Source organism: Schistocerca piceifrons, chromosome 3 (genome assembly GCF_021461385.2).
Source record: "Schistocerca piceifrons isolate TAMUIC-IGC-003096 chromosome 3, iqSchPice1.1, whole genome shotgun sequence".
In the NCBI taxonomy this organism is placed as follows: Eukaryota; Metazoa; Arthropoda; class Insecta; order Orthoptera; family Acrididae; genus Schistocerca; species Schistocerca piceifrons.
In genome coordinates this window covers 350,971,547-350,991,849 of record NC_060140.1, presented here as the reverse complement: position 1 = coordinate 350,991,849, position 20,303 = coordinate 350,971,547, and the positions used below count along the sequence as shown (strand labels likewise).

Here is a 20,303-nt window from a genome sequence, read left to right as displayed (position 1 = left end):
TTAAAACTCAAATTCCAAATGAATGTAAACATTTCCACGATGCCAGCAAGGTACAACACATCAATGTTTGTTATGCAATGTAACGAAAATATGAGCTCAAAATCAGGGGTCAGTCATTGTGAAATGGACAGTAGGGAGATGGTGAGAGCAGTTCCACCTATAGTGGCAGTTGCCCTTGGGTGGTGTTCTGTGGGGGAAACTACCCGATGGTATCTTCCAACTTTTCTGACTGTCAAGCAATGTTCTGTCCATGGAGGTAGTTTCTGTCTGGTACAAGTTTCCAAAAAGGTTGGCAACCCGACTGTTTTAAACCTTCGACCATAGATACTAATATCTATGGTCGAAGTTTCAAACGCTAAATTAAATCTCTGACGGAAGCCGATACTAGTGTTTGTAAACAGTGGACAGTTGATCAGTCGTGTTGTTGGAAATAATTTTCGAGAGTGTAAATGAACGTTACCATTATTTACTAATGCAGCATCGAGCAACTGCCAAATGTCTGTTTGACAGGCAAAATTAACACGCAATTTTAGTAATTCAATTTTTTTAATTGCTCAAAAAATCGGAGTGAATTTTCTTGAAATGGAGCATACTGGTTTTACAGAAAAAACAGTAAGGAAATTTTCATTACTCTTACTTCAAGTATGTTATATGCCGTCTAACTGTTACAATACAACGAATTCAACAAATTAACAAGAACTGTGACATTTGCTGTCAACGTAATTCTTAAGTGCTATGTGTGTGTTGAACACGCTCTTCTTTCTGGTTGAACTTAAGAGTGCAATTTTCTGCCGTGCTGATGAAACAAGACCGAAGGAAAACCATTATATATAAGTAAACCTGTGAGTTTTCCGCTCATTATTATACACTAACTTCTTTAATAACCGTGTTTTAGACAATTCATATGCCACATGATGTCGTTCTGCAGGTAACATTTTATTCATAACAACAGTAACCATCCAGTCATGTTGTTCAGTTTTTTATCTCACAACTTGTATTCAGTAATCTGCTGACTGTGATGGTGCATGCAGGCTACGTGCTTACATTATGTGTGTTTATGTGTACCGTGACGCTGCTAGCTAGGTTTGGGTTCCAGTTGAATGTTCCAGATTTTTATGTATTTACCTAAGTGGATGGCATACGGAATGTTTTTGCTCGCAGTTTTGCTTGTAGATTTCAATTTGAATTTACTTGAATTGATTTATTTGGAAATACTGTTTTATAGGTATTGCTTATTGTGTACTCAACACATATTAATTGTATTACATAGATTACAGAGACCACAAAGTGGATTGTATCTACATGTTACAATTCTGTTTTGTCACAATCACATTTCTTCTTTGTTGTATGTTGGAGCATGTTGTTTACAAGACATATAAAGTTTTATTGGAGATGGTGATTCATTCAGACTGATGATCTTGACTGTATTTTTTTAATGAGTTTTTAGTGACTGACCAATAGCATAGCATGATGTCTAATTTAGGTTATAAGGTGAAACTGATTTGGCGAAAGTGACAAATGTGTCAGTCTTCCACTTTTCATACACCTTGCGTTAAATAGGAACGTTTTCATCCTTGATGAAAAGCCTTATTTACAACCTGTGGTCATTGTAATAACAATATTCCCGGGCTTCATTCCCATTAAAAAAAATTAGCATTTTTTGTGGTAATGTTTTTATGTTGTTAATGATTTCAACTATTGGCCATTTCTTAAAGCTCACATCCTCCTGTGGTGATGATATCATCACTATATTGGCAGGAGTATCATGTGGTTCAGTAACCCAAAGACTTGGTTGTGAATTGATGAAGCTGTGTCAAAGACACCAATTAACCCTGCATTGAAGTGTGAATGTTGTATGCCTCTAGTGGATATGATACCATATGTACATTGTGTATGATGATAGGTAGAATACTTCATTTATTAAATATGACATGTCTCTGTATCCAACCTTCACAAAAAAACAGCTTCGTTATCAAACAATGTGGATCGTGTAATTTTTACATTTGATGTATTTACCAACGCAGTCTTTCCAATAAGATCCAGAAGCAGTATCTTTGTGTAATTGTTGTATATACCCAGAAACATACAGGAAGTATATCTGAGTCTCCTGTGTAGGCATAATTATCCAGTTTCTTGCCAACAGAGGAATCATATCAACAGACATTTTGACAGGCCTCCAGGCACAATTTGGGGAGCTGTTCTGTCAGTTGTTGACAGTGTCACTAATCTCGGAAGTTTAATATATTGTGCAGTTAAATATCCCCCTAATTTGTTAAAATTGTTGAGCAGCAGCAGTAATATTACACTTCCTGTCCACACCAAAAACATTTGTACAATGTCTGTGGATGATTCTTCATCAAGGGTAATGAGTGGTGTCCTACCTGTCAGGAAGTTTACAATACAGGTGCAAATCTTTTTACATATTGCATCAGAAAATATTTTCTTCAGAAGCCATCAGTGTAGTACTCAATTCAAAACTTTGGGTAAGTCTAGAAACACCAGATTAGATTGATTTTCTCTATCTGTAACACTGAGGATTTAGGGCCTATGAGGAAAAACATGAATTACTTTCGCATGATTGACATTTTTGTAACCCATACTGATTTCAGTGGAGAAAGTTATTCTGTTTTATTTATTTATTTTTTATTTTTGTTTATTTATTTTGGTCAGGATATACAGGGTGCAAATGGTAACTGTTTGAAATCTACCACAGTGGTGTAGGGGAAGTTGAACCATTTTATTCAGGACACTTGTGATCCAGCACGCCAGGAAACAACCTCAAATGAGCCTACAAAAGTCACCTAAGCTACAGAGAATGTAAGCCGTATGACATTTTGAATATACTCTTGCCCTTGTACATGACTGGCTTAGTCTGTCACTTTTGTTTTGTCTTTTTTTTATTTCACTAACGTTAGTAATATAAACTTTCCTGAGGGGGTAATGAAGGAAAAACACTTTCTGAAAAAAAAAAAAAAAATAATAATAAAAAGAAAAAATAACACAGGATCAGTGTTAAAAACAAGAACTATCTCATTTTCTTTTAAAGAAGCCTCTGACTCCTACTTATTTGCATTATAAGGTAGACCTCTATTAAAAATGCCAGTTTCTCTGAGTGCTAAGATTTCTCTTATTCACCGACCTGTGTGTGTGTGTGTGTGTGTGTGTGTGGGTAAGAGTGAAAAATAAAGAATGTAGATGTAAAAAGGAGGTATGCCAGAATTCTATTTATGCTGGGGGAGAGAGGAAAGTATACAAGGCAGGAAGTTTGAGACTGAAGAATGGGTAATAAAATGTGGGATTTAAAATTCAGCCATTTCGTAAAAGTTGGGAGTAATAGTAGAGGATGCAAGTAAATGGGTGGGAGGGAAGAGAGAGAGAGATTAAAAGAAAAAGTATAATTTAAATGAAGACTGATTGTTTTTTATTATTTTTATGAGTATGAAGTAAAAGTGCAAGGGAGGGAAACTTGCAAGAGAGGAAACATTAAAATTGGGTTCTTTCTGTTAAAAATCACTCTCTGAAAATTAATTTTAAAGGTTGGATACTTTTACTGACATTAGATGCTGTATCTTTCACTATTTTCTGAAGAAGAAAAATATTCAAATTACAGTACAACTCATATGTACTAGGGCCATCTGGTTGTTATTCTCAGACTCAATTGCATATTGTAGGTAAACATTCCCCTAGGTTTTGCAGTCATTTTCTTTAAGTTAATTCATTCATTGAAAAGATAAAAAAAAGTGCATTTTCAGATTGCCACCCACTCTTCAAGTCATTATGCAACATGAAAATTGACACGAGACAATGTTCTCCATGATCACAAAGCCCATACAATTGTTGCAGTTAATTTTTTGGCTTTAATCTACATACCAAAATGTACAAAGATTCTTCAAAATTTTATAGCTTCTGTGCCTCATTTATGGTGGTATCCAGTTGGTGTCAGCACTTTTTGATAATTTAGTCAGGTTCACAATCTGTTTCATAGCCAGCAGGGACCCTGGAGTGCCCTCTTCCTGCCAGGTAAGGAAGCAATCATTACACACGGGAAATAGGCAGTTGCAGAGTAAGTGTGGGAAATGTCACATTTCCTGAATTGATCCCCATTCTGAGGCTGAGTCAGTTTTTCTGCTGCTATTGTCAAATGTTCCAAATTTCGTGGTTTTGTCTAGATTGGCCCAACTTTTTTAAAATTGCTATACAGCTGAATTATTTCTTTATAGCATAAATATGTATGCAGCTGTAAGATAAATAAGTTGTACTTGATGAAAGAACATTTACATCTCTAACAGTTTTTGTATAGATCCACCAAGTGATCTAGTAGATGTTCTCAGTAGTTAAAATGATCTAAGCCTGCTCATGTCATAAAAGTAGGAAATAAAAGGTTTTTCTGGATACTAAGTCATAAAGGAATTCATGGAAATAAGCAAATTGATTAACTAATCAAGAAGTGGACACACTGTGGTTCAATTTCTCTTTCCATGCATGCTGTCATTCAGTTGTTGAAGGGGAGGGTTGCGTAACACAAAGTTAATGCCACACTGTAGGTCTTTTTACTAAAGCAACACATTCATCATGCATCTGCTCCAATTACAGAATTAAGTGCCCCTGTTTTGGTGCCATATTTAAAATTGGTCTGAGTCACATAACAGAGAGAACTCACCAGTATGTGATATTTATGGCGTATGTATTTCTGTATCTCCTAATAAGAGGATAGCATTAAGTCTAAAAATGAACTTCCATGGTGTAGTGGCTAATGCTGTGACAGAAACTCAATGTCAGTGCCTTTACCTGTTCCTCTCCTCAGTTAAGTTGTGTTTATCTATTTTGTCAAGAATAAACCCTGTACCAAAGCATGCAGGTGTACCTTTGGTATTGTCTGTATATTTATGGTACACATTCTGAAAATCTTAATTTGTAATGTGACTGAAAAATGACTCATTCAACATCTTTATGATTTATTGTGCAAAATGTTTCATGGAAATTGAAATTAACTAACTAACTAGCTCTTCCCTCACACAGCTTATGGGATTGTGGATGTTCTCCACAATCCAATAGTTTGCTTGTGTTGGCCTCAGTAAATGGAGGTAATCCATATTATCCCAAGCTCTGGTGCATGCAGTGTGGTGTAGTGGTTAAATTCACTGGCTGTCATACTGCAGGTCAGCTGTTGAAATTTGACTATCACAAGTTTTTGTTGTTTCATATTTATTATTTCTGGAAGGTTTTTGAAATATCTTATGTTCGTAATGTTTGCATATTCTGGAATATTCAATGTTTTTATAAATAGCTGCACTTTCCATCCTGGAAGTTATTTTCTTCCTGGCTATGTGTTGGTGCTCATGATAAACATGCTTCCAGTGCTAAGTTTTCCATTTCATTGATGACTCTGCTTTCAGATTTGAACTTGAGTGTGGTTATAATGTAACATTGTTTGTTGGAAACGATGAGTAATTGAAAACATTGACACCACCGTCTCTCCAATTAAGCAAAGTTCTCTGGATGATTTTGCTCCCCAATATGCCACAGCCATTATCTGTCACCGTACAGAGGTACCAGCCATTTGCCTAGTGGCCAATTTCAGGAAAATTAAGCAAGACAACCATCTTGGATATGAGGTTGCCACAGATACAAATCCTCCATGGACAGTAGTCACGAAGATCTCCAGAAATTTGATTGCTAACATCAATGGCCAAGCTGTCTGGGCACTAACCAACTCAAGGGCTTTATTTTCTTTGATGTCAGGTGCTTATCATTGTCAGCTAAAGAAGACTATTTTCTGTGATACAAAAGCGATTGTGCAGAAAGTCACAAATGGGAAATATGCCCAGCCAACAGGAACATGTATTGCAAGAAAAGCTATCAATGACATTACACTTCCCTTTGAATTTATCATTTGACAGAATTTAAGTCATAATGTTATTATTGGATGGGATCCCTTGCAGGCGTCATAAATATATTGTGGAAGATCAGAGCTCCAGGTAGAGGAAGCTATTCCAACAAGCACATGACAAAGATTACTCTGAGCAGTAGTTTGCCATTGAAGACATTGTTACCTCATCATCATCATCATTATCATCAACAAGAGAAGTTCCAGTTGTCAGTCGAGATGCTCAGTTAAACAGTGAAGCTTTTGTCATTTGTAAAAAGTTACTCAGGCTCACAGAAGAACTCTACATGCCAGCGATGATCATAAGCATTGTAGTTGGTCAAGGAAAACATTGCATCACTAATCATTTTGAGTATCCACAACTCATCCCTAAAGATATGTGTTATTGACAGCCAAGCCAATCCAGGAAGAGCAGTGTAGTGTCATCGGCAAGGAATTGTGTGCCACTACCAGTGCAGAGAGTAGGAGAGGAAGCTACATTGAACTGCCAGCAGTGTCTGACCTGACCGAGGAACAACATCAAAAAGTGATAGACATTCCATGTCAGTCTTCAAATGCTTCAAAACTGGCCTGGAGAAAGGACAAACCAAGTGGCCTGCAATAAAACACCTTATCAACACTGGGTGGTTCATGGTGTGGGTTCCTGTAGTCATGTCATAGTTCATGAACCACGGGCAACGTATGAGTGGCCAAGTAAGTGGTCCCGACAGTCAGGATACCAGTTACTTTGGAATAAGGCTGGGCATCTCGGACATATTCAGAGTCATGGTCACCTTTGTGCTCATACGGCAAAGACTACCAAATCCACCGGTTAGTCCCTCAGCCGTTAGGGGTAAAACCCAATGGGACTCGGGGCAAGTAAGGCTAGCAACCTGCTTCCCTGGTACTTTAAATATGATGCTGGGAACAATCAGAGCAAAATGCCTCGGACCTTCGGAGGTGACGGAGTCCCACCTCTAACTGACAAACCAGGGACTCCTAAGATACAACTTGGCAAACAAATGGTAATGAGATGTGGAGCTATTAATATCAATGGGGGCTGTTCTGGGAAGAAGGTAGAGCTGGCAGAGGCTGCAAGTAAGATGGGGCTGGACGTTTTAGCTGTTAGTGACATTCGGGTAAGGGGTGAGAAAGAAGAGGAAGTGGGAGAATACAAGATCTACCTGTCAGGAGTCAAAGCAGGAATAGCACAATGGGGTGTAGGGCTTTACGTCAGGAAAGAAATGGAACCCAGCGTAGTTGCAATAAGGTATGTAAACGAACGACTGATGTGGATAGATTTGACAGTGTCTAGCAAGAAAATTAGGATTGTGTCAGTATATTCGCATTGTGAAGGGACAGATCAAGATAAGATGAATAGTTTTTATGAGGCACTCAGTGATGTAGTTGTTAGAATAAAGGACAAGGAAAGTGTTCTGCTCATGGGTGATTTTAACGCCAGGATTGGAAATCGAACAGAAGGGTATGAAAAGGTTATGGGGAAATTTGGAGAGGATATGGCGGCCAACAGGAACGGGAAACAACTCTTGGATTTCTGTGCCAGTATGGGCTTAGTAATCACAAACTCCTTTTTTAAACATAAGAACATTCACTGGTATACTTGGGAAGGCAGGGGAACCAGATCTGTCATTGACTATGTAATAACAGATCAGGAATTCAGGAAGGCTGTGAGGGACACCCGTGTATAGGATTCTTTGATGACACTGATCATTATTTAATCTGCAGTGAAACTGGGATTGTGAGGCCGAAAGTGCAGGAGGTCGGGTCCATATGTAGGAGGATAAGAGTGGAGAAACTTCAGGATAAGGAAATCAGGCACAAGTACATAACAGCGATCTCAGAAAGGTACCAGTTAGTTGAATGTAGTCAATTACAGTCATTGGAAAAGGAATGGACAAGGTACAGGGACACAGTACTAGAAGTGGCTAAAGAATGTCTTGGAACAGAATGGGTGCTGTAGTTTCTTTCATTGGGGCGAATGTAGTGGCATGGGAAATGGGGACATAAATGAGGCTCACCAGTGGTATTGTAGGATCTGCAGTAGAGACCGGAAAATACTGGAACAGGAAGGAAAAATTGCAGCTCTTCAAGCTGACTTAGACAAGGCAAGGGAGGAACTGGACAGGTTAAAGAGGGAGATGGGTGAACAGAGGTGGGAAGTGGCAACAGCTAATAGGGGGAACAGGCAAAGGAGAGCATCAGACAGCTTTGTCATAAATCTTGAAAATAGATTTGACCTGTTGCCTCAGTCAGAATCGGATGAGCCTCATGTAGCTGAAGCTGTAGAAAGGGCACAACAAGCTTTCAAGGACTTGAAAAAGGTAGGGAAATTTGTAAAGAAAGAGAAAGTTCTGTTGTTAGGTAGCTCCCATGGTAGAGGTGTTGGCCAACTACTGCAGGAAAATCTAGGTCCAGAGTACCAGGTCACAAACGTTTTCAAGCCTAGTGCAGATCTGAGTCAGGTAACAGAGGATGTAGGTTCTTTATGCAAAGATTTCACGAAGGAGGATGCCGTGGTTATAGTTGGTGGTCCGGAAAACAACATTGACAGAGACTGATTATTCCATAGAGAGTGACCTGGTGAAGATAGCATCAGCAACGAAGCATACGAGTGTGGGATTTGTGTCTGTGTTGAGACGCCATGATCGGCCTCATTTGAACTCTTCCGTCAGGAGGGTGAACTTGGAGTTGGAGTGGCTGCTTAGGACGGATATAGGGTCACATATTAGTTTGATTCCTGTGGATGCTATCGATAGGTGGGACTACACTAGGCATGGCCTTCACCTCAATAGGAAAGGGAAGGGAAAACTGTCTGGGTTGATTGCAGAAAATGTAAGGGGGGGGGGGGGGCACTGTCACAAGTGGTAAAATACCATTGGTCACAGGTGTCAGAGGAATGCCTGTTTTAGGATAGGGAAGGGGGAAAGAAAACGAGTTTTAAGAGAGATTGGCAGACACACTCAGTTTGAGAAAACAGTTGAACAGGAGTCAGATTTTAGCATACAGAGTCCATTTAAACAATGTTTAACAGAAAGTAATCAGAAACTGCCAGTTCATCTTAGCCAAAGCAGTTATAATCCCATTAGTATGCAGTATCAGTTATCTTTATTACACCAGAACATTCCGGGACTCAGAAATAAAATTGATGAACTACTCATTTGTATTGATGAAATGAATTCCTCTAACCAAATTGACATAATCTGCCTCTCTGAACATCAAGTGACCACTGGCATAGATATGTTAGACATTCCAGGATTTAAGATAGCTTCCTACTTCTGCAGAGTAGATATGGATGGAGGAGGAGTTGCCACATGTATTAAAAACTGCCATAAATTCAAGAACATTGACATTAATAAATTCTGTTTAGACCAGCATCTAGAAGCATGTGCAACAGAAATAGAGTTCCATAACAGATCCTATATAATAGTAACTATTTACCGAGCACCTGCAGGAAATTATAATCTATTCATAAATCATCTAGAAGCTCTCTTGGGTTATTTAACAGGAAGAAACAAAGAAATTTTGATTGCTGGTGACTTTAATGCAGATTTTCTAATTCAATCTTCCAGTAAACATTTACTGCAGTTAGTAATGTTGTCTTTCAATCTAACTCACACTGTAAACTTTCCAACTAGGATCACTAAATCCTCAAGGACAGCCATTGATAACATTTTTATAGGCAGATCAAAGGAACAAAATCATATCATAAAACCTGTAATAAATGGACTATCAGATCATGACATGCAGCTCCTTGTTTTAGATGTAAATTCTGAGCAGATTATCAAGACTGCTAAGTCTGAGTAAAGGAGAGTAGTCAGTCAACCAAAAATTGAGTGTTTTAGAAAACTGCTCAAAGATATGAACTGGAAAGATGTTTATAGTGCCCATGACACGAATGAAAAATATAATACATTCATGAACAATGTCAGTACCATGTTTGAAAACTGTTTTCCTCTAAAAGTTACTCAAATTAAACAGAAGTCTATAATAAAACTATGAATTACACAAGGAATAAAGATTTCCTGTAAGACAAAAAGGAAAATGTATCTGTCAACCAAGAATAGCTCCAATATTGATTATTTAGCTAAATACAAGGAATACTGTAAAATATTTAAAAAAATAATTCAGGCATCTAAACAAATGCACTATGAGAAGAAGATAGCAATGTCAGGGAACAAAATAAAAACAATATGGGATATAGTGAAAGAGGAGACTGGTAGAACCGGAAAGGAACTGGAGCAAATAGCATTAAGGGTAGATGACACATTAGTAACCGATGGGCATAGTGTGGCAAATCTATTTAACAAGTACTTTATATCCATTAATGATAGAATGGGATTGTCAGGATCAGTAAATAATGCCCTTGAATATCTGAAACTAGCCTTTGCAAATAGCTTCAGCTACATGAATGTGTCACTCACTTCACCAAAAGAAATAACTTCCATAATAAAATCTTTGAAAACAAAGCATTCTAGTGGTTACGATGAAATACCAACAAAGTTAATTTAGGCATGTTCTTGTGAGTTTAGTACAATTCTAAGTTACTTGTGTAACCAGTCAATTATAACTGGGACATTTCCTGACTGGCTAAAATATGCAGATGTTAAGCCTCTATTCAAGAAAGGGGATAAAGAGATACCATCAAACTACAGACTGATTTCACTTTTGCCAGCATTCTCAAAAATTTTAGAAAAAGTAATGTACAGGCAGCTTCTCAACCATCTGACCACAAATAACATATTATCAAGAACACAGTTTGGATTTCTGAAGGGTTCTGATATCGAGAAGGCTATTTACACCTACAATGAAAATGTGCTTAATTCATTAAATAACAAATTACAAGCAGCAGGTATTTTCTGTGATTTGTCAAAGGCATTTGATTGTGTGAACCATAACATCCTTTTAAATAAATTAGAATTCTATGGTGTCAAGGGCAGTGCTGCAAAATGGTTCAAGTCATACCTAGCAAACAGGAAACAAAGGGTGTCAGTACAAGGGACTAGTGAATTAAGTCATCAGTCATCATCAGAATGGGAAGAAATTACATGTGGTGTCCCACAACAATCCATCTTAGGGCCATTGCTTTTTCTTGTGTACATTAATGATCTCTCATCAGTTACACTGCCAGAAGCAGAGTTCGTTTTGTTTGCAGGTGACACAAGTATTGCAGTAAATAGTATGTCGAGTGTAGTTCTAGAAAGATCTGCTAATGATATTTTCATGGATATTAATAAATGGTTTAAAGCCAACTCATTGACATTAAACTTTGAAAAGACTCACTACATGCAATTCAGAACCTGTAAGAGGTTTCCACCCAGCATATGCATAAAGTATGAAGAAGAGCAGATAGAAGAGGTTGACAGTCTTAAATTCCTGGGATTACAACTTGATAATAAATTCAGTTGGGAGGAGCTCACCACAGAACTGCAGAAATACCTTAACAAATCTGTATTTGCAATTCGAGTGTTAGCAGACATAGCTGACATAAAAATGAAAAATCTTGCATACTTTGCCTACTTTCATTCCATAATGTCATATGGTATAATATTTTTGGGTAACTCTTCAAGTCAAACAAAAGTTTTCAGAGTCCGAAAGCTTGTAAGACGTGTTATTTGTGGAGTAGATTCACGGACGTCATATAAAAACCTCTTCAAAGAACTGGGTATACTAACAACTGCCTCTCAGTATATTTACTCCTTAATGAAATTTGTCCTAAATAATATATCTCTTTTTTCAACAAACAGCTCAGTCCATACATACAATACCAGGAACAAAAATGATCTGCACAAAGACTTAAAAGCACTTTAGTTCAAAAAAGGGCCCACTACTCAGGAACACTCATCTTTAATAATTTGCCAGCAAACATAAAAAATTTAGTTACAAATAAAGATCAATTTAAAAGGAGCCTGAAAGACTTACTAGTGGCCAACTTCTTCTACTCCATTGACGAATTTTTTAATAGAAACAAATGATGTTCATACTATTAGTATTGTTATTTCAGCTAAAAAAAAAAAAAGTTGAAATGTTCCACATCCACGAGGATCTCCTCAGCATCGATCTATGGAACGAAAAACTAATCTAATCTAATATACATGCCAGTTCTCTGCATTGAATATCAACGACTGTACAGAATCATGAGGAAAAATGCCTTTCCATTGCCACGCATTGGCAACACCTTAGGCTCCTTGAAAGTAGCAAAGTATTTATTGACTGTGGTTATGCAGACAGTCTGCTGGCAAACTGATGTAGATGAGGGTGACCAGGAAAAGACTGCCTTAATAACTCCTGGCAACCTCTGTGAGTTTAAAATTATACCGTTTGGACTGTGTAACATACCAAACACCTTCGAACTTATGATGGACGACCTGTGCTGTCAACTTAATGAATAACGTGTCTTTGCTATCTGGATATCATTGTCATTTTTTCACAAACATTGAAGAACATGCAAGTTTTCTGAAAATGGTGTTGAAGTGTGTTCAGACTGCAGGTCTCTGCCTGAATCCAGAAAAGTGCCTCTTCACTGCCCATGAAGTAAAAAGCTAGGGACACCAAGTAAATGGTGATGGAGTTTGTCCTCATCCAGATTACGGATGGCAATTATCACTGAAACAACTGGTTTTTAGTTATATCAGTCTCCACTCCAGGTTTAATTGATTCTTAAACTGCTCAACATAACAATTTTCTGAGATCTGATGGTTAAACCACTCAACTGTTTTGTGAAATAACTGACTTTCAATTTTTTTCTTCCTATTGTTTCGTATAATAAATGTACAAATCAAACATAGATTGAAAAATTTTGACTCTCTCAGTTTCAAGATACATGGAATCAAAATATTAAATTATATAGCCAAATACAACAAAATTAGTCTGTCCACCATTTACTGCGTATCCCGAAAAAGTGATAAGTGGATGAATACTATAAAAAATCACCAGTCTTCTCCTACTGATTCTATTTCTTTTTTTTTTTTTGAAACTCTGCTCAAAAATCATGTTTCAGGGATCAAACCACTATTTGGACAGTAGCAATAGTCAGGGCTAAAGGGTGGAAACTGAAGTAGAAAAACTCTGTTTCTTGTGTTTCTTTGTCTGGAAGGGCTACACGCAGATAAACGCATATTATGTAGATATAGGCAGCAGATCAACTACTGTCTATTTTTATTGTATACTATGAATGAATTGTTAAGTTTTGAATTTTTTACGGTTGCCATAATTGCGTTCCTCTCTTATTTTTGTAATTATAGAAATGACAGACAACTGCAATGCAGTAGATGTCCGGTGATGATGTCGACAACCTACTGTATAGAACGGGGGGGAGGAGGGGGGGGGGGCGTATCTTGCAAACTGCACGCATATGTGTATGTGTACCTTAATTCACAACACATGGAAACAGGGACATTATTATCTCAGCATTGCTGTACCAAATCTTATGCACATGGCTGTTGCCAGTTTCTGTTGACATTGTAATTAAAATAGCACTGATTGCTTTTCCAATTTTCTGTAATAACACAATATTTCAAATCAGTGCAAACTGTACGAATAAAAAGTACTCCCTTTTCAAAAAAGGTTTATTTAAAACTGAAAAATTTTAGAACTGCTGCTGTGGATAACTTATATTTCAATTTTTACTCGGCTATTAGTGAAGAAATATGACGAAGACCAAACAAATACTGAAAAATACTGTTTATTTAGAATTAAAATACTGATATCAGTTTTAACCGGTTGGTTTTTCCCATCCCTAATCCAGATAAAATAAGAGCAGTCTCAGATTTTCTGACTTCTTAGTACATATGTGATGTAAAAAGTTTCGTTGGAATGTAGTCACACTACCAGCAATCCATAAAGAATTTGTGTACCAAGGCAAGTCCCTTTCAAGAATTACAGCAAGGAGGTGTCAAATTTTCCTGGAATGAGCTGCAAGAAAGAGCTTTCCTTTTCCTTAAGAAGGTAATAACATTATCTCTAGTCCTAGCATTGTATGACTAAAAGCCTACATAGAACTTCGTGCTGACACTAGCAATTGTGGGATAGGTGCAGTTTTAGTACAAATTTAAGAAAGTGCTGAGAAGGTGTAGCTTATGGCTACAGAGTAGTCTTCAAGACTGACATGAACTACTTTAAACTGGAAAAGACCCCTTGCAGCTGTTTGGTCTATGAACAAATTCTGACCATACTTTTTGGCAAACCATTCGCCATTGTGACAGACCACTGTTCTCTACTCTGGCTGTCTAGTCTGAAGGATCCATCGGGTCGACTGGCGAGATGGGTACTGAGGTTTCAGTAATACAATGTCACAGTGGTATAGAAAAGCAGACACAAAACACAAGGATGCCCACTGGCTTTCAAGGAATCTCTTGGTGCAGCAGAGCAGTGTGGATGCAGTCTCAGTCATCAGTGCATTAAATGACAATGCTGCTGAACTGAGGTAATATCCACAACTGTTGAAAACAATAGAAGCCTTGAAGGAGAAGAAACCACCCAAAGGAGAATTCTGTAAGAGGAGCTGTGATCCAATGGGGCAGAAATAGCTGCTCGCCATCCCAGCTCGTCTACAGCTAACTTATCCTGAAGTTTTTCCATAATGCTCCACCATATGCTCATGCGTGATTTTTGAAGACTCTAGACAAAATCAGACACAAGTATCACTGGTCAGGCCTCTACAGATCCATTAGACCCTATGTTAGCCATTGTAAGGTCTGCCAATGACAGAAGCAGGTGCCACAATTACTTTTGGTGCATCTTGTACCAATCCCATGTGCAGCAGCACCAGGTCACCTAATTGGAAACTACCACTTGGGTAGGTTCCCTAAGTTGACAAATAGCAAAAATGGTTCAAATGGCTCTGAGCACTATGGGACTCAACTGCTGAGGTCATTAGTCCCCTAGAACTTAGAACTACTTAAACCTAACTAACCTAAGGACATCACAAACATCCATGCCCGAGGCAGGATTCGAACCTGCGACCGTAGCGGTCTTGCGGTTCCAGACTGCAGTGCCTTTAACCGCACGGCCACTTCGGCCGGCTGACAAATAGCAATTGGCAGATAATAGTCTCCACTGAATACCTCATGTGCTATGCTGCCACCAAAGCTGTTCTGACTGCTGCAGCTCCAGAACTTGCTGAGTTCCTTGAAAAAGACATAATTTTGAAGGACAGAACCCCCTTTATGATTATCTTTGATCGTAGAAAAGTTTTACAGTCAAGACTAGTACCAGAGGTACTCTCACATTCCAACATCACCCACAGGATGACAATTGCCTGCCATCCACAGACAAATGGGCTCACAGAATGCTGTAATAACACATTGACAGATATGAGTTAGATGTATGTTGATATTGAAGAGAGAGAGAGAGAGAGAGAGAGACGGGAATTTAGTACTGCCCTATGTAACTTTCGCATATGGCAGAGTGAAGCAAGACACTACAGACTTTACACTGCTCTTTTGCTTCACAGTTGTGAGGCTGAAACAACAGTGGATACACTGTTCCCATTTCAACCAGATGCTAGTTGGGATGATTACGTGATACATCATCACCAGGACCGAAGAAGCAAGGCAGCTGGCTCACATATAGACGCTAAATGCCCAGGAGAAAGACCGAGAGTACTGTAATGCCAAGCATTGGCCACTGAGAGACAGCCCTGGAGACAGTATAGATTTTTACATCCATGCAGAAAATGGGACTCTCGGAAAAGTTACTAACCCTTCACTAAGAAGACAAAACTGCAGAGACAGTGTCCATGTCCTCAGTATGGAGCCCTACTACAGTCCAGAGGGGTAGATTGATGATGGGAGATTTAAGGAAACTGATGACCCACTCCACAATCCTCAAGCTTCATAGTGAGTGGCTAGCTTTGATGCTCATCATTGTGAAGAGGATGTAACAAAATGGGTAGAGTGTGAGGATGTGCCAGTGATGCCATACAGAGAATTGTTGACAAGATCTAGATCAATTTGCTGCAGTCACTTCCAATGAAAAGTTCTAAAACAGTGGATCACTCTTTCTCCAGAAGGGGGAGCAATGCCACAAGCTATGATTCATGCAGTGTGGCATAATTGTTAACTGTGCTGGCAGCCAAGCTTCGGGTTGCCTGTTCATACTTGACTACTAGCAGTTATTTGTTATTCTGTAGTTATCTTTCCTGGGAGGTTCTTGAAATATCTTATGTTTGTAACGTTGTATATTGTAGAATTTTCAACATTTGTATAAATACCAGTATTTTGTAGTATTGAGTATTTATGTAAATACATGCACACTCTACCTCGGAAATTAGTTCTGTGCAACTATGCATTGCTGTTCATAGTAAACATGCTTCCAGTGCAAAGTGTTGTATTTAAGTGGTGAACCTGCTTTCATATTTGGTCTTGAGTATGGTTACAGTGTAACAATATCCTGTAAAATCATCCTTTCCATGTTTTTCAGAAATAATTTTGCTAGGATAACTCAAGCCCGTCCAGCTATGCAACGAAGTTGTTAGCCCTAAGAGTTGAATTTACACCACGTGTGACATACAGATAAATGGCCTTTGGCAGATACTTCTAACTGGGAATATAAATCTTATCTGATATATTTGAGCCACTCTTCCTCCCTTTCTGCCTTTTGGAAATCAAATTCCTCTTCAGCTATTGAGATCATTTGCTGGGTTTCATCCGTACCCAGTGACGGCATTGCCCGTTATGTACTACTATCCAGAGCCAGATTGACTCAGGTGTTTTAATGTTGTTGTTGCACCTGATCCCCCCTCCCTACTACCCCATCTATTGTAAAACGAGGTCCCGGGACCAGCAGTTGTAGTATCTGTTTCTTTTAATTCAGGGTTTGAAGTAATTGTAGTTATAGCATCTAACATTCTGTAAGAAGTACTGAAATTTGTATATGGATTGGAGTCTTTGAACCATATGTTGATATTTTCAGGTATTTCATTCTATTGAATAAATAATAAGATCCACCCTTTTTGATAGAAAACTCACTTTGAAAGTGATGCAGAACTGATTATTAGAAAATCTTATTGAGGAATTCGTAAATGACATAAATCATTGTGCTCAGTGTTCTGAGATAAGCACAGAACACAAAAACCTTAAAAAGAAACGCTGCACAGTACCACTGTAGTAAGCCTGTCATTACCTTATTGAACCTCTGTCCGTTTCTGGTTTAGCCATCAGTTTCCAGCTAGCATTAAAACTTCTTGTTGATTCATATTTTGATACTGAGGAAAAGAGTCTGTTTAGATTTTAACATTAACTGAATTGTTTCTCACAATATTCCTCTTCATCACAGAAAGCAGGCTTTCTTGTCTGGTATGTATGATGTTGCTGATATTTATGTGCATAAGGCCATGGTCCAAGGCATAATTGTCTGCCTAATGTTTCATCTTCCAATGCAGGAGACATTCATCAGAAGCTCTAATAACCCAGAAAGCAGTTACAGACTCAAACAAGCTCAGCAACCTGAACTGTTTAGCTTTTAACCGTTTGGCTTGCTGAACCTTCTTGAGTCAGTAACTGATTTCTCATGTTACCAGCACAGGAAGATGAAATGTTAGGCAGACAGTTATGTCTTGAACCATGGCCTTATGCCCATAAAACAAATATTCATCTTGTCTGAGATGGAAGTCTTGTCACTCCATAAATGAATTATACAGTCATGAAATACATTAGAGGAAGGTAAGTGGGGAACTTCAACGGTGATTTATATTCATATGTGTGCCTGATAACACAGTGATGAGTGTATGATTTGCCTGTGTCTGTCAGCTAAGTCTGACTGCCAGTTAAAGTAACAGCCTGGAAGACTCCAATCAGCCAAATATAAAATTTTTATTCTGCCAACAAAAATTCTATCTAGATAAAATAATTCTCATACTTTCTATTTTGTCTGCCCTCAAAAACAGCTGATTCTCTAATAGGACATCAAAGGAAGCATAATTGATGACCATAGTCTCTGGCTGCTGAGGCAAGACTCAGTAATAATTTCTTAAAGTAATATATAGGTTGAAATCAAACAATGTAGCACAAAAAAGCCAAAACAGAGAAAGAACTTTGGTTATCTCATTGTTGACAAGTAAAAGACTGAAAGGAAAATTTAGTTTCTATACTTGGGAATTATTCTTTTGCAGCATTATAATAAGTTATAACTCATTTTTTGCTATATAGCCTTTCATTACTTTTCACAGGTCAAAATGGACATTGAAGAAACTTGTAAGAAACTGGATTTGCTTTGCATAGAGGAACTGGAAATAATGGAAGAATATATTCGTTGCAAGGTTGAATTGGAAAAGCTAATGAAAGCTGGTTTCCTGAATATCGCCAAAGCTCGTTATATAATGGGAAAAACTTCTGTTTCATCATTGCAACTGCCTTCAGAAGATGCTTCAGATGTCACTGCACTATGTAAGGTCGTTTTAGACAAGAAAAGTTCAGCTGAAGATAGGGAGTTTCAGCTCATGTTAGATTTCAAAGATCAAGGCAAACAAGTGGATGATGTGACTCCCGCTCCCCGGAAGAGAAACATCACTGATGAGAACAAACTAATGGAGGAGAAACCTGATTCCAAATTTAAGACTCAAGATTCTGATCCTCTTAGGTGGTTTGGTGTTTTAGTGCCACAGAATTTACGGCAAGCACAAACTAACTTTCAGTCTGCCCTACCATTGGTTATTGAATGTGCTAACCTTCAGCTGAAGTTGTTAGATTCCTATGACAAACACAAAAAAGCTCTAAGGAGGAAAAAGGATATTTCTACAACATGATAATGAATTTTTTGGCACTATAGTGAATTATGTACATCTTATGAAATGAGCTGCCAACTTATGTATGCATTCCACATAATCTTTGTGTTACTAATAAATAAGTGCATGAAGCATTATTGAACAAATTATATGTGGAGTTGGTGGTGGTGGTGGTGGTAAAGGTGTAAACAACGAGCTGTGTATTTTCTACCTTGATAATTTTGTTGTTGTAATTGTTTCATTTTTATGTTACTTTAAAGTTAAAAAATGCAAACATTGTAAGTAAATATACGTAAATGTGTTGGAGCGAACTTGCAATGCCAGAGTCAAATTTGAACACAAAACTATGGCTAAGAATAAGAACAACATCCTTCTGTGAGTTATTGAAACTGAAATGAATAGACCAGGGCTGTTTCAAAGATCTTGAACATTGAGCTGTTTGAGCAAGGTTTTTGTCTTGATGAGCTATCAGAGAGGAGCACCATTCAGATTGGCAGAACCAAAACGGGACAAGATGTGCGATGTAAGTTGAAAGCAATAGACATGGTATTCAGCCTAATTACAATTTGACATATAAAATGGTGTGGTCTTTTGCAATTTCCAGTCTAGGTTATACATGAAATTAATGACATTTAAAATAATGTTACTTTATCCACTATAATGAGCTATATACATTATATTATTGTATTCACCAAAATTTTATCTGCAATGAGAGTGAAGAATCAGTTCATTAGGATTTTGCTTTGAAAAATGCTGAGCTTATATTGACGAGGAACAGGTTTAAAATCCATATCTGTGTATCCTGATAAGGTTTACATGTTTTCCTTAAAACAAAAGAGCTGAAAGTTGGATAATTTCTTAACGAAGCCATCCCCACCCCATCCTCCTCTAACTGAGCTAATGTTCTATGTCAGAATGACCTAATGTTGCATTTCATGTCTTATAACCACCAGTGCCCACGTGTTACATTACTTATGTGATGTACATTTGTATGTATGTTCTTACTGCTGTACAAACTGTTTCTTCAATATGTAAAAATTCCGAATAATTTTGGAGAATTTTACAGATGAAAACCAATCTTCTGTATTTTCTATGGTTACCATTAGTGATGTGAATAAATATATCATGTACTGAATGAGAAATTTTGGGTGTACCATAGTCGCAAATATCTTGATAAACAGGTTCATTGTTTAGCAAGTTAATGTTAAGAATGTGATGCTTAAGCTAAAAGCACCTACCAGGTGTGCAAGAAATATAATTTTGTTATTTACATCATAGTGAGTGTTGCATAAAAAATTTAATTTCTTTGTAGCCTACATAAAAACATCAATCTTAACAATGTGCTGTGATCTTTAACATGTTACTTAGAAAAATAAGACATTGTATTTATGAGAAGTTACAGTTTCTGTTTGTTTTGTGTTTTTGAAACAGTGTCAAAAATGGTTCAAATGGATCTGAGCACTATGTGACTTAACATCTGAGGTCATCAGTCCCCTAGAACTTAGAACTACTTAAACCTAACTAACCTAAGGACATCACACACATCCATGCCCAAGGCAGGATTCGAACCTGCGACTGTAGCGGTTGTGCAGCTCCAGACTGAAGCACCTAGAATAGCTCGGCTCCGGCAACAATATCATGTCACGTTTTTTTGTTTCTCTGACTGTGAATTCTATGCCCACTGTGAATCATGTG

At 37.8% G+C, this 20,303-nt stretch overlaps 1 protein-coding gene across 1 annotated transcript; it reads left to right on the top strand.

Moving 5' to 3' along the window:
• Nucleotides 1-384: 384 nt before the first annotated feature.
• Nucleotides 385-19,322, top strand: LOC124789377 (coiled-coil domain-containing protein 115). The gene is made up of 2 exons (XM_047256710.1): nucleotides 385-612; nucleotides 18,054-19,322. Exons 1-2 carry the CDS (start codon nucleotides 583-585, stop codon nucleotides 18,627-18,629), a joined length of 606 nt encoding a protein of 201 aa, XP_047112666.1. The 5' UTR covers nucleotides 385-582; the 3' UTR covers nucleotides 18,630-19,322.
• Nucleotides 19,323-20,303: the final 981 nt, after the last annotated feature.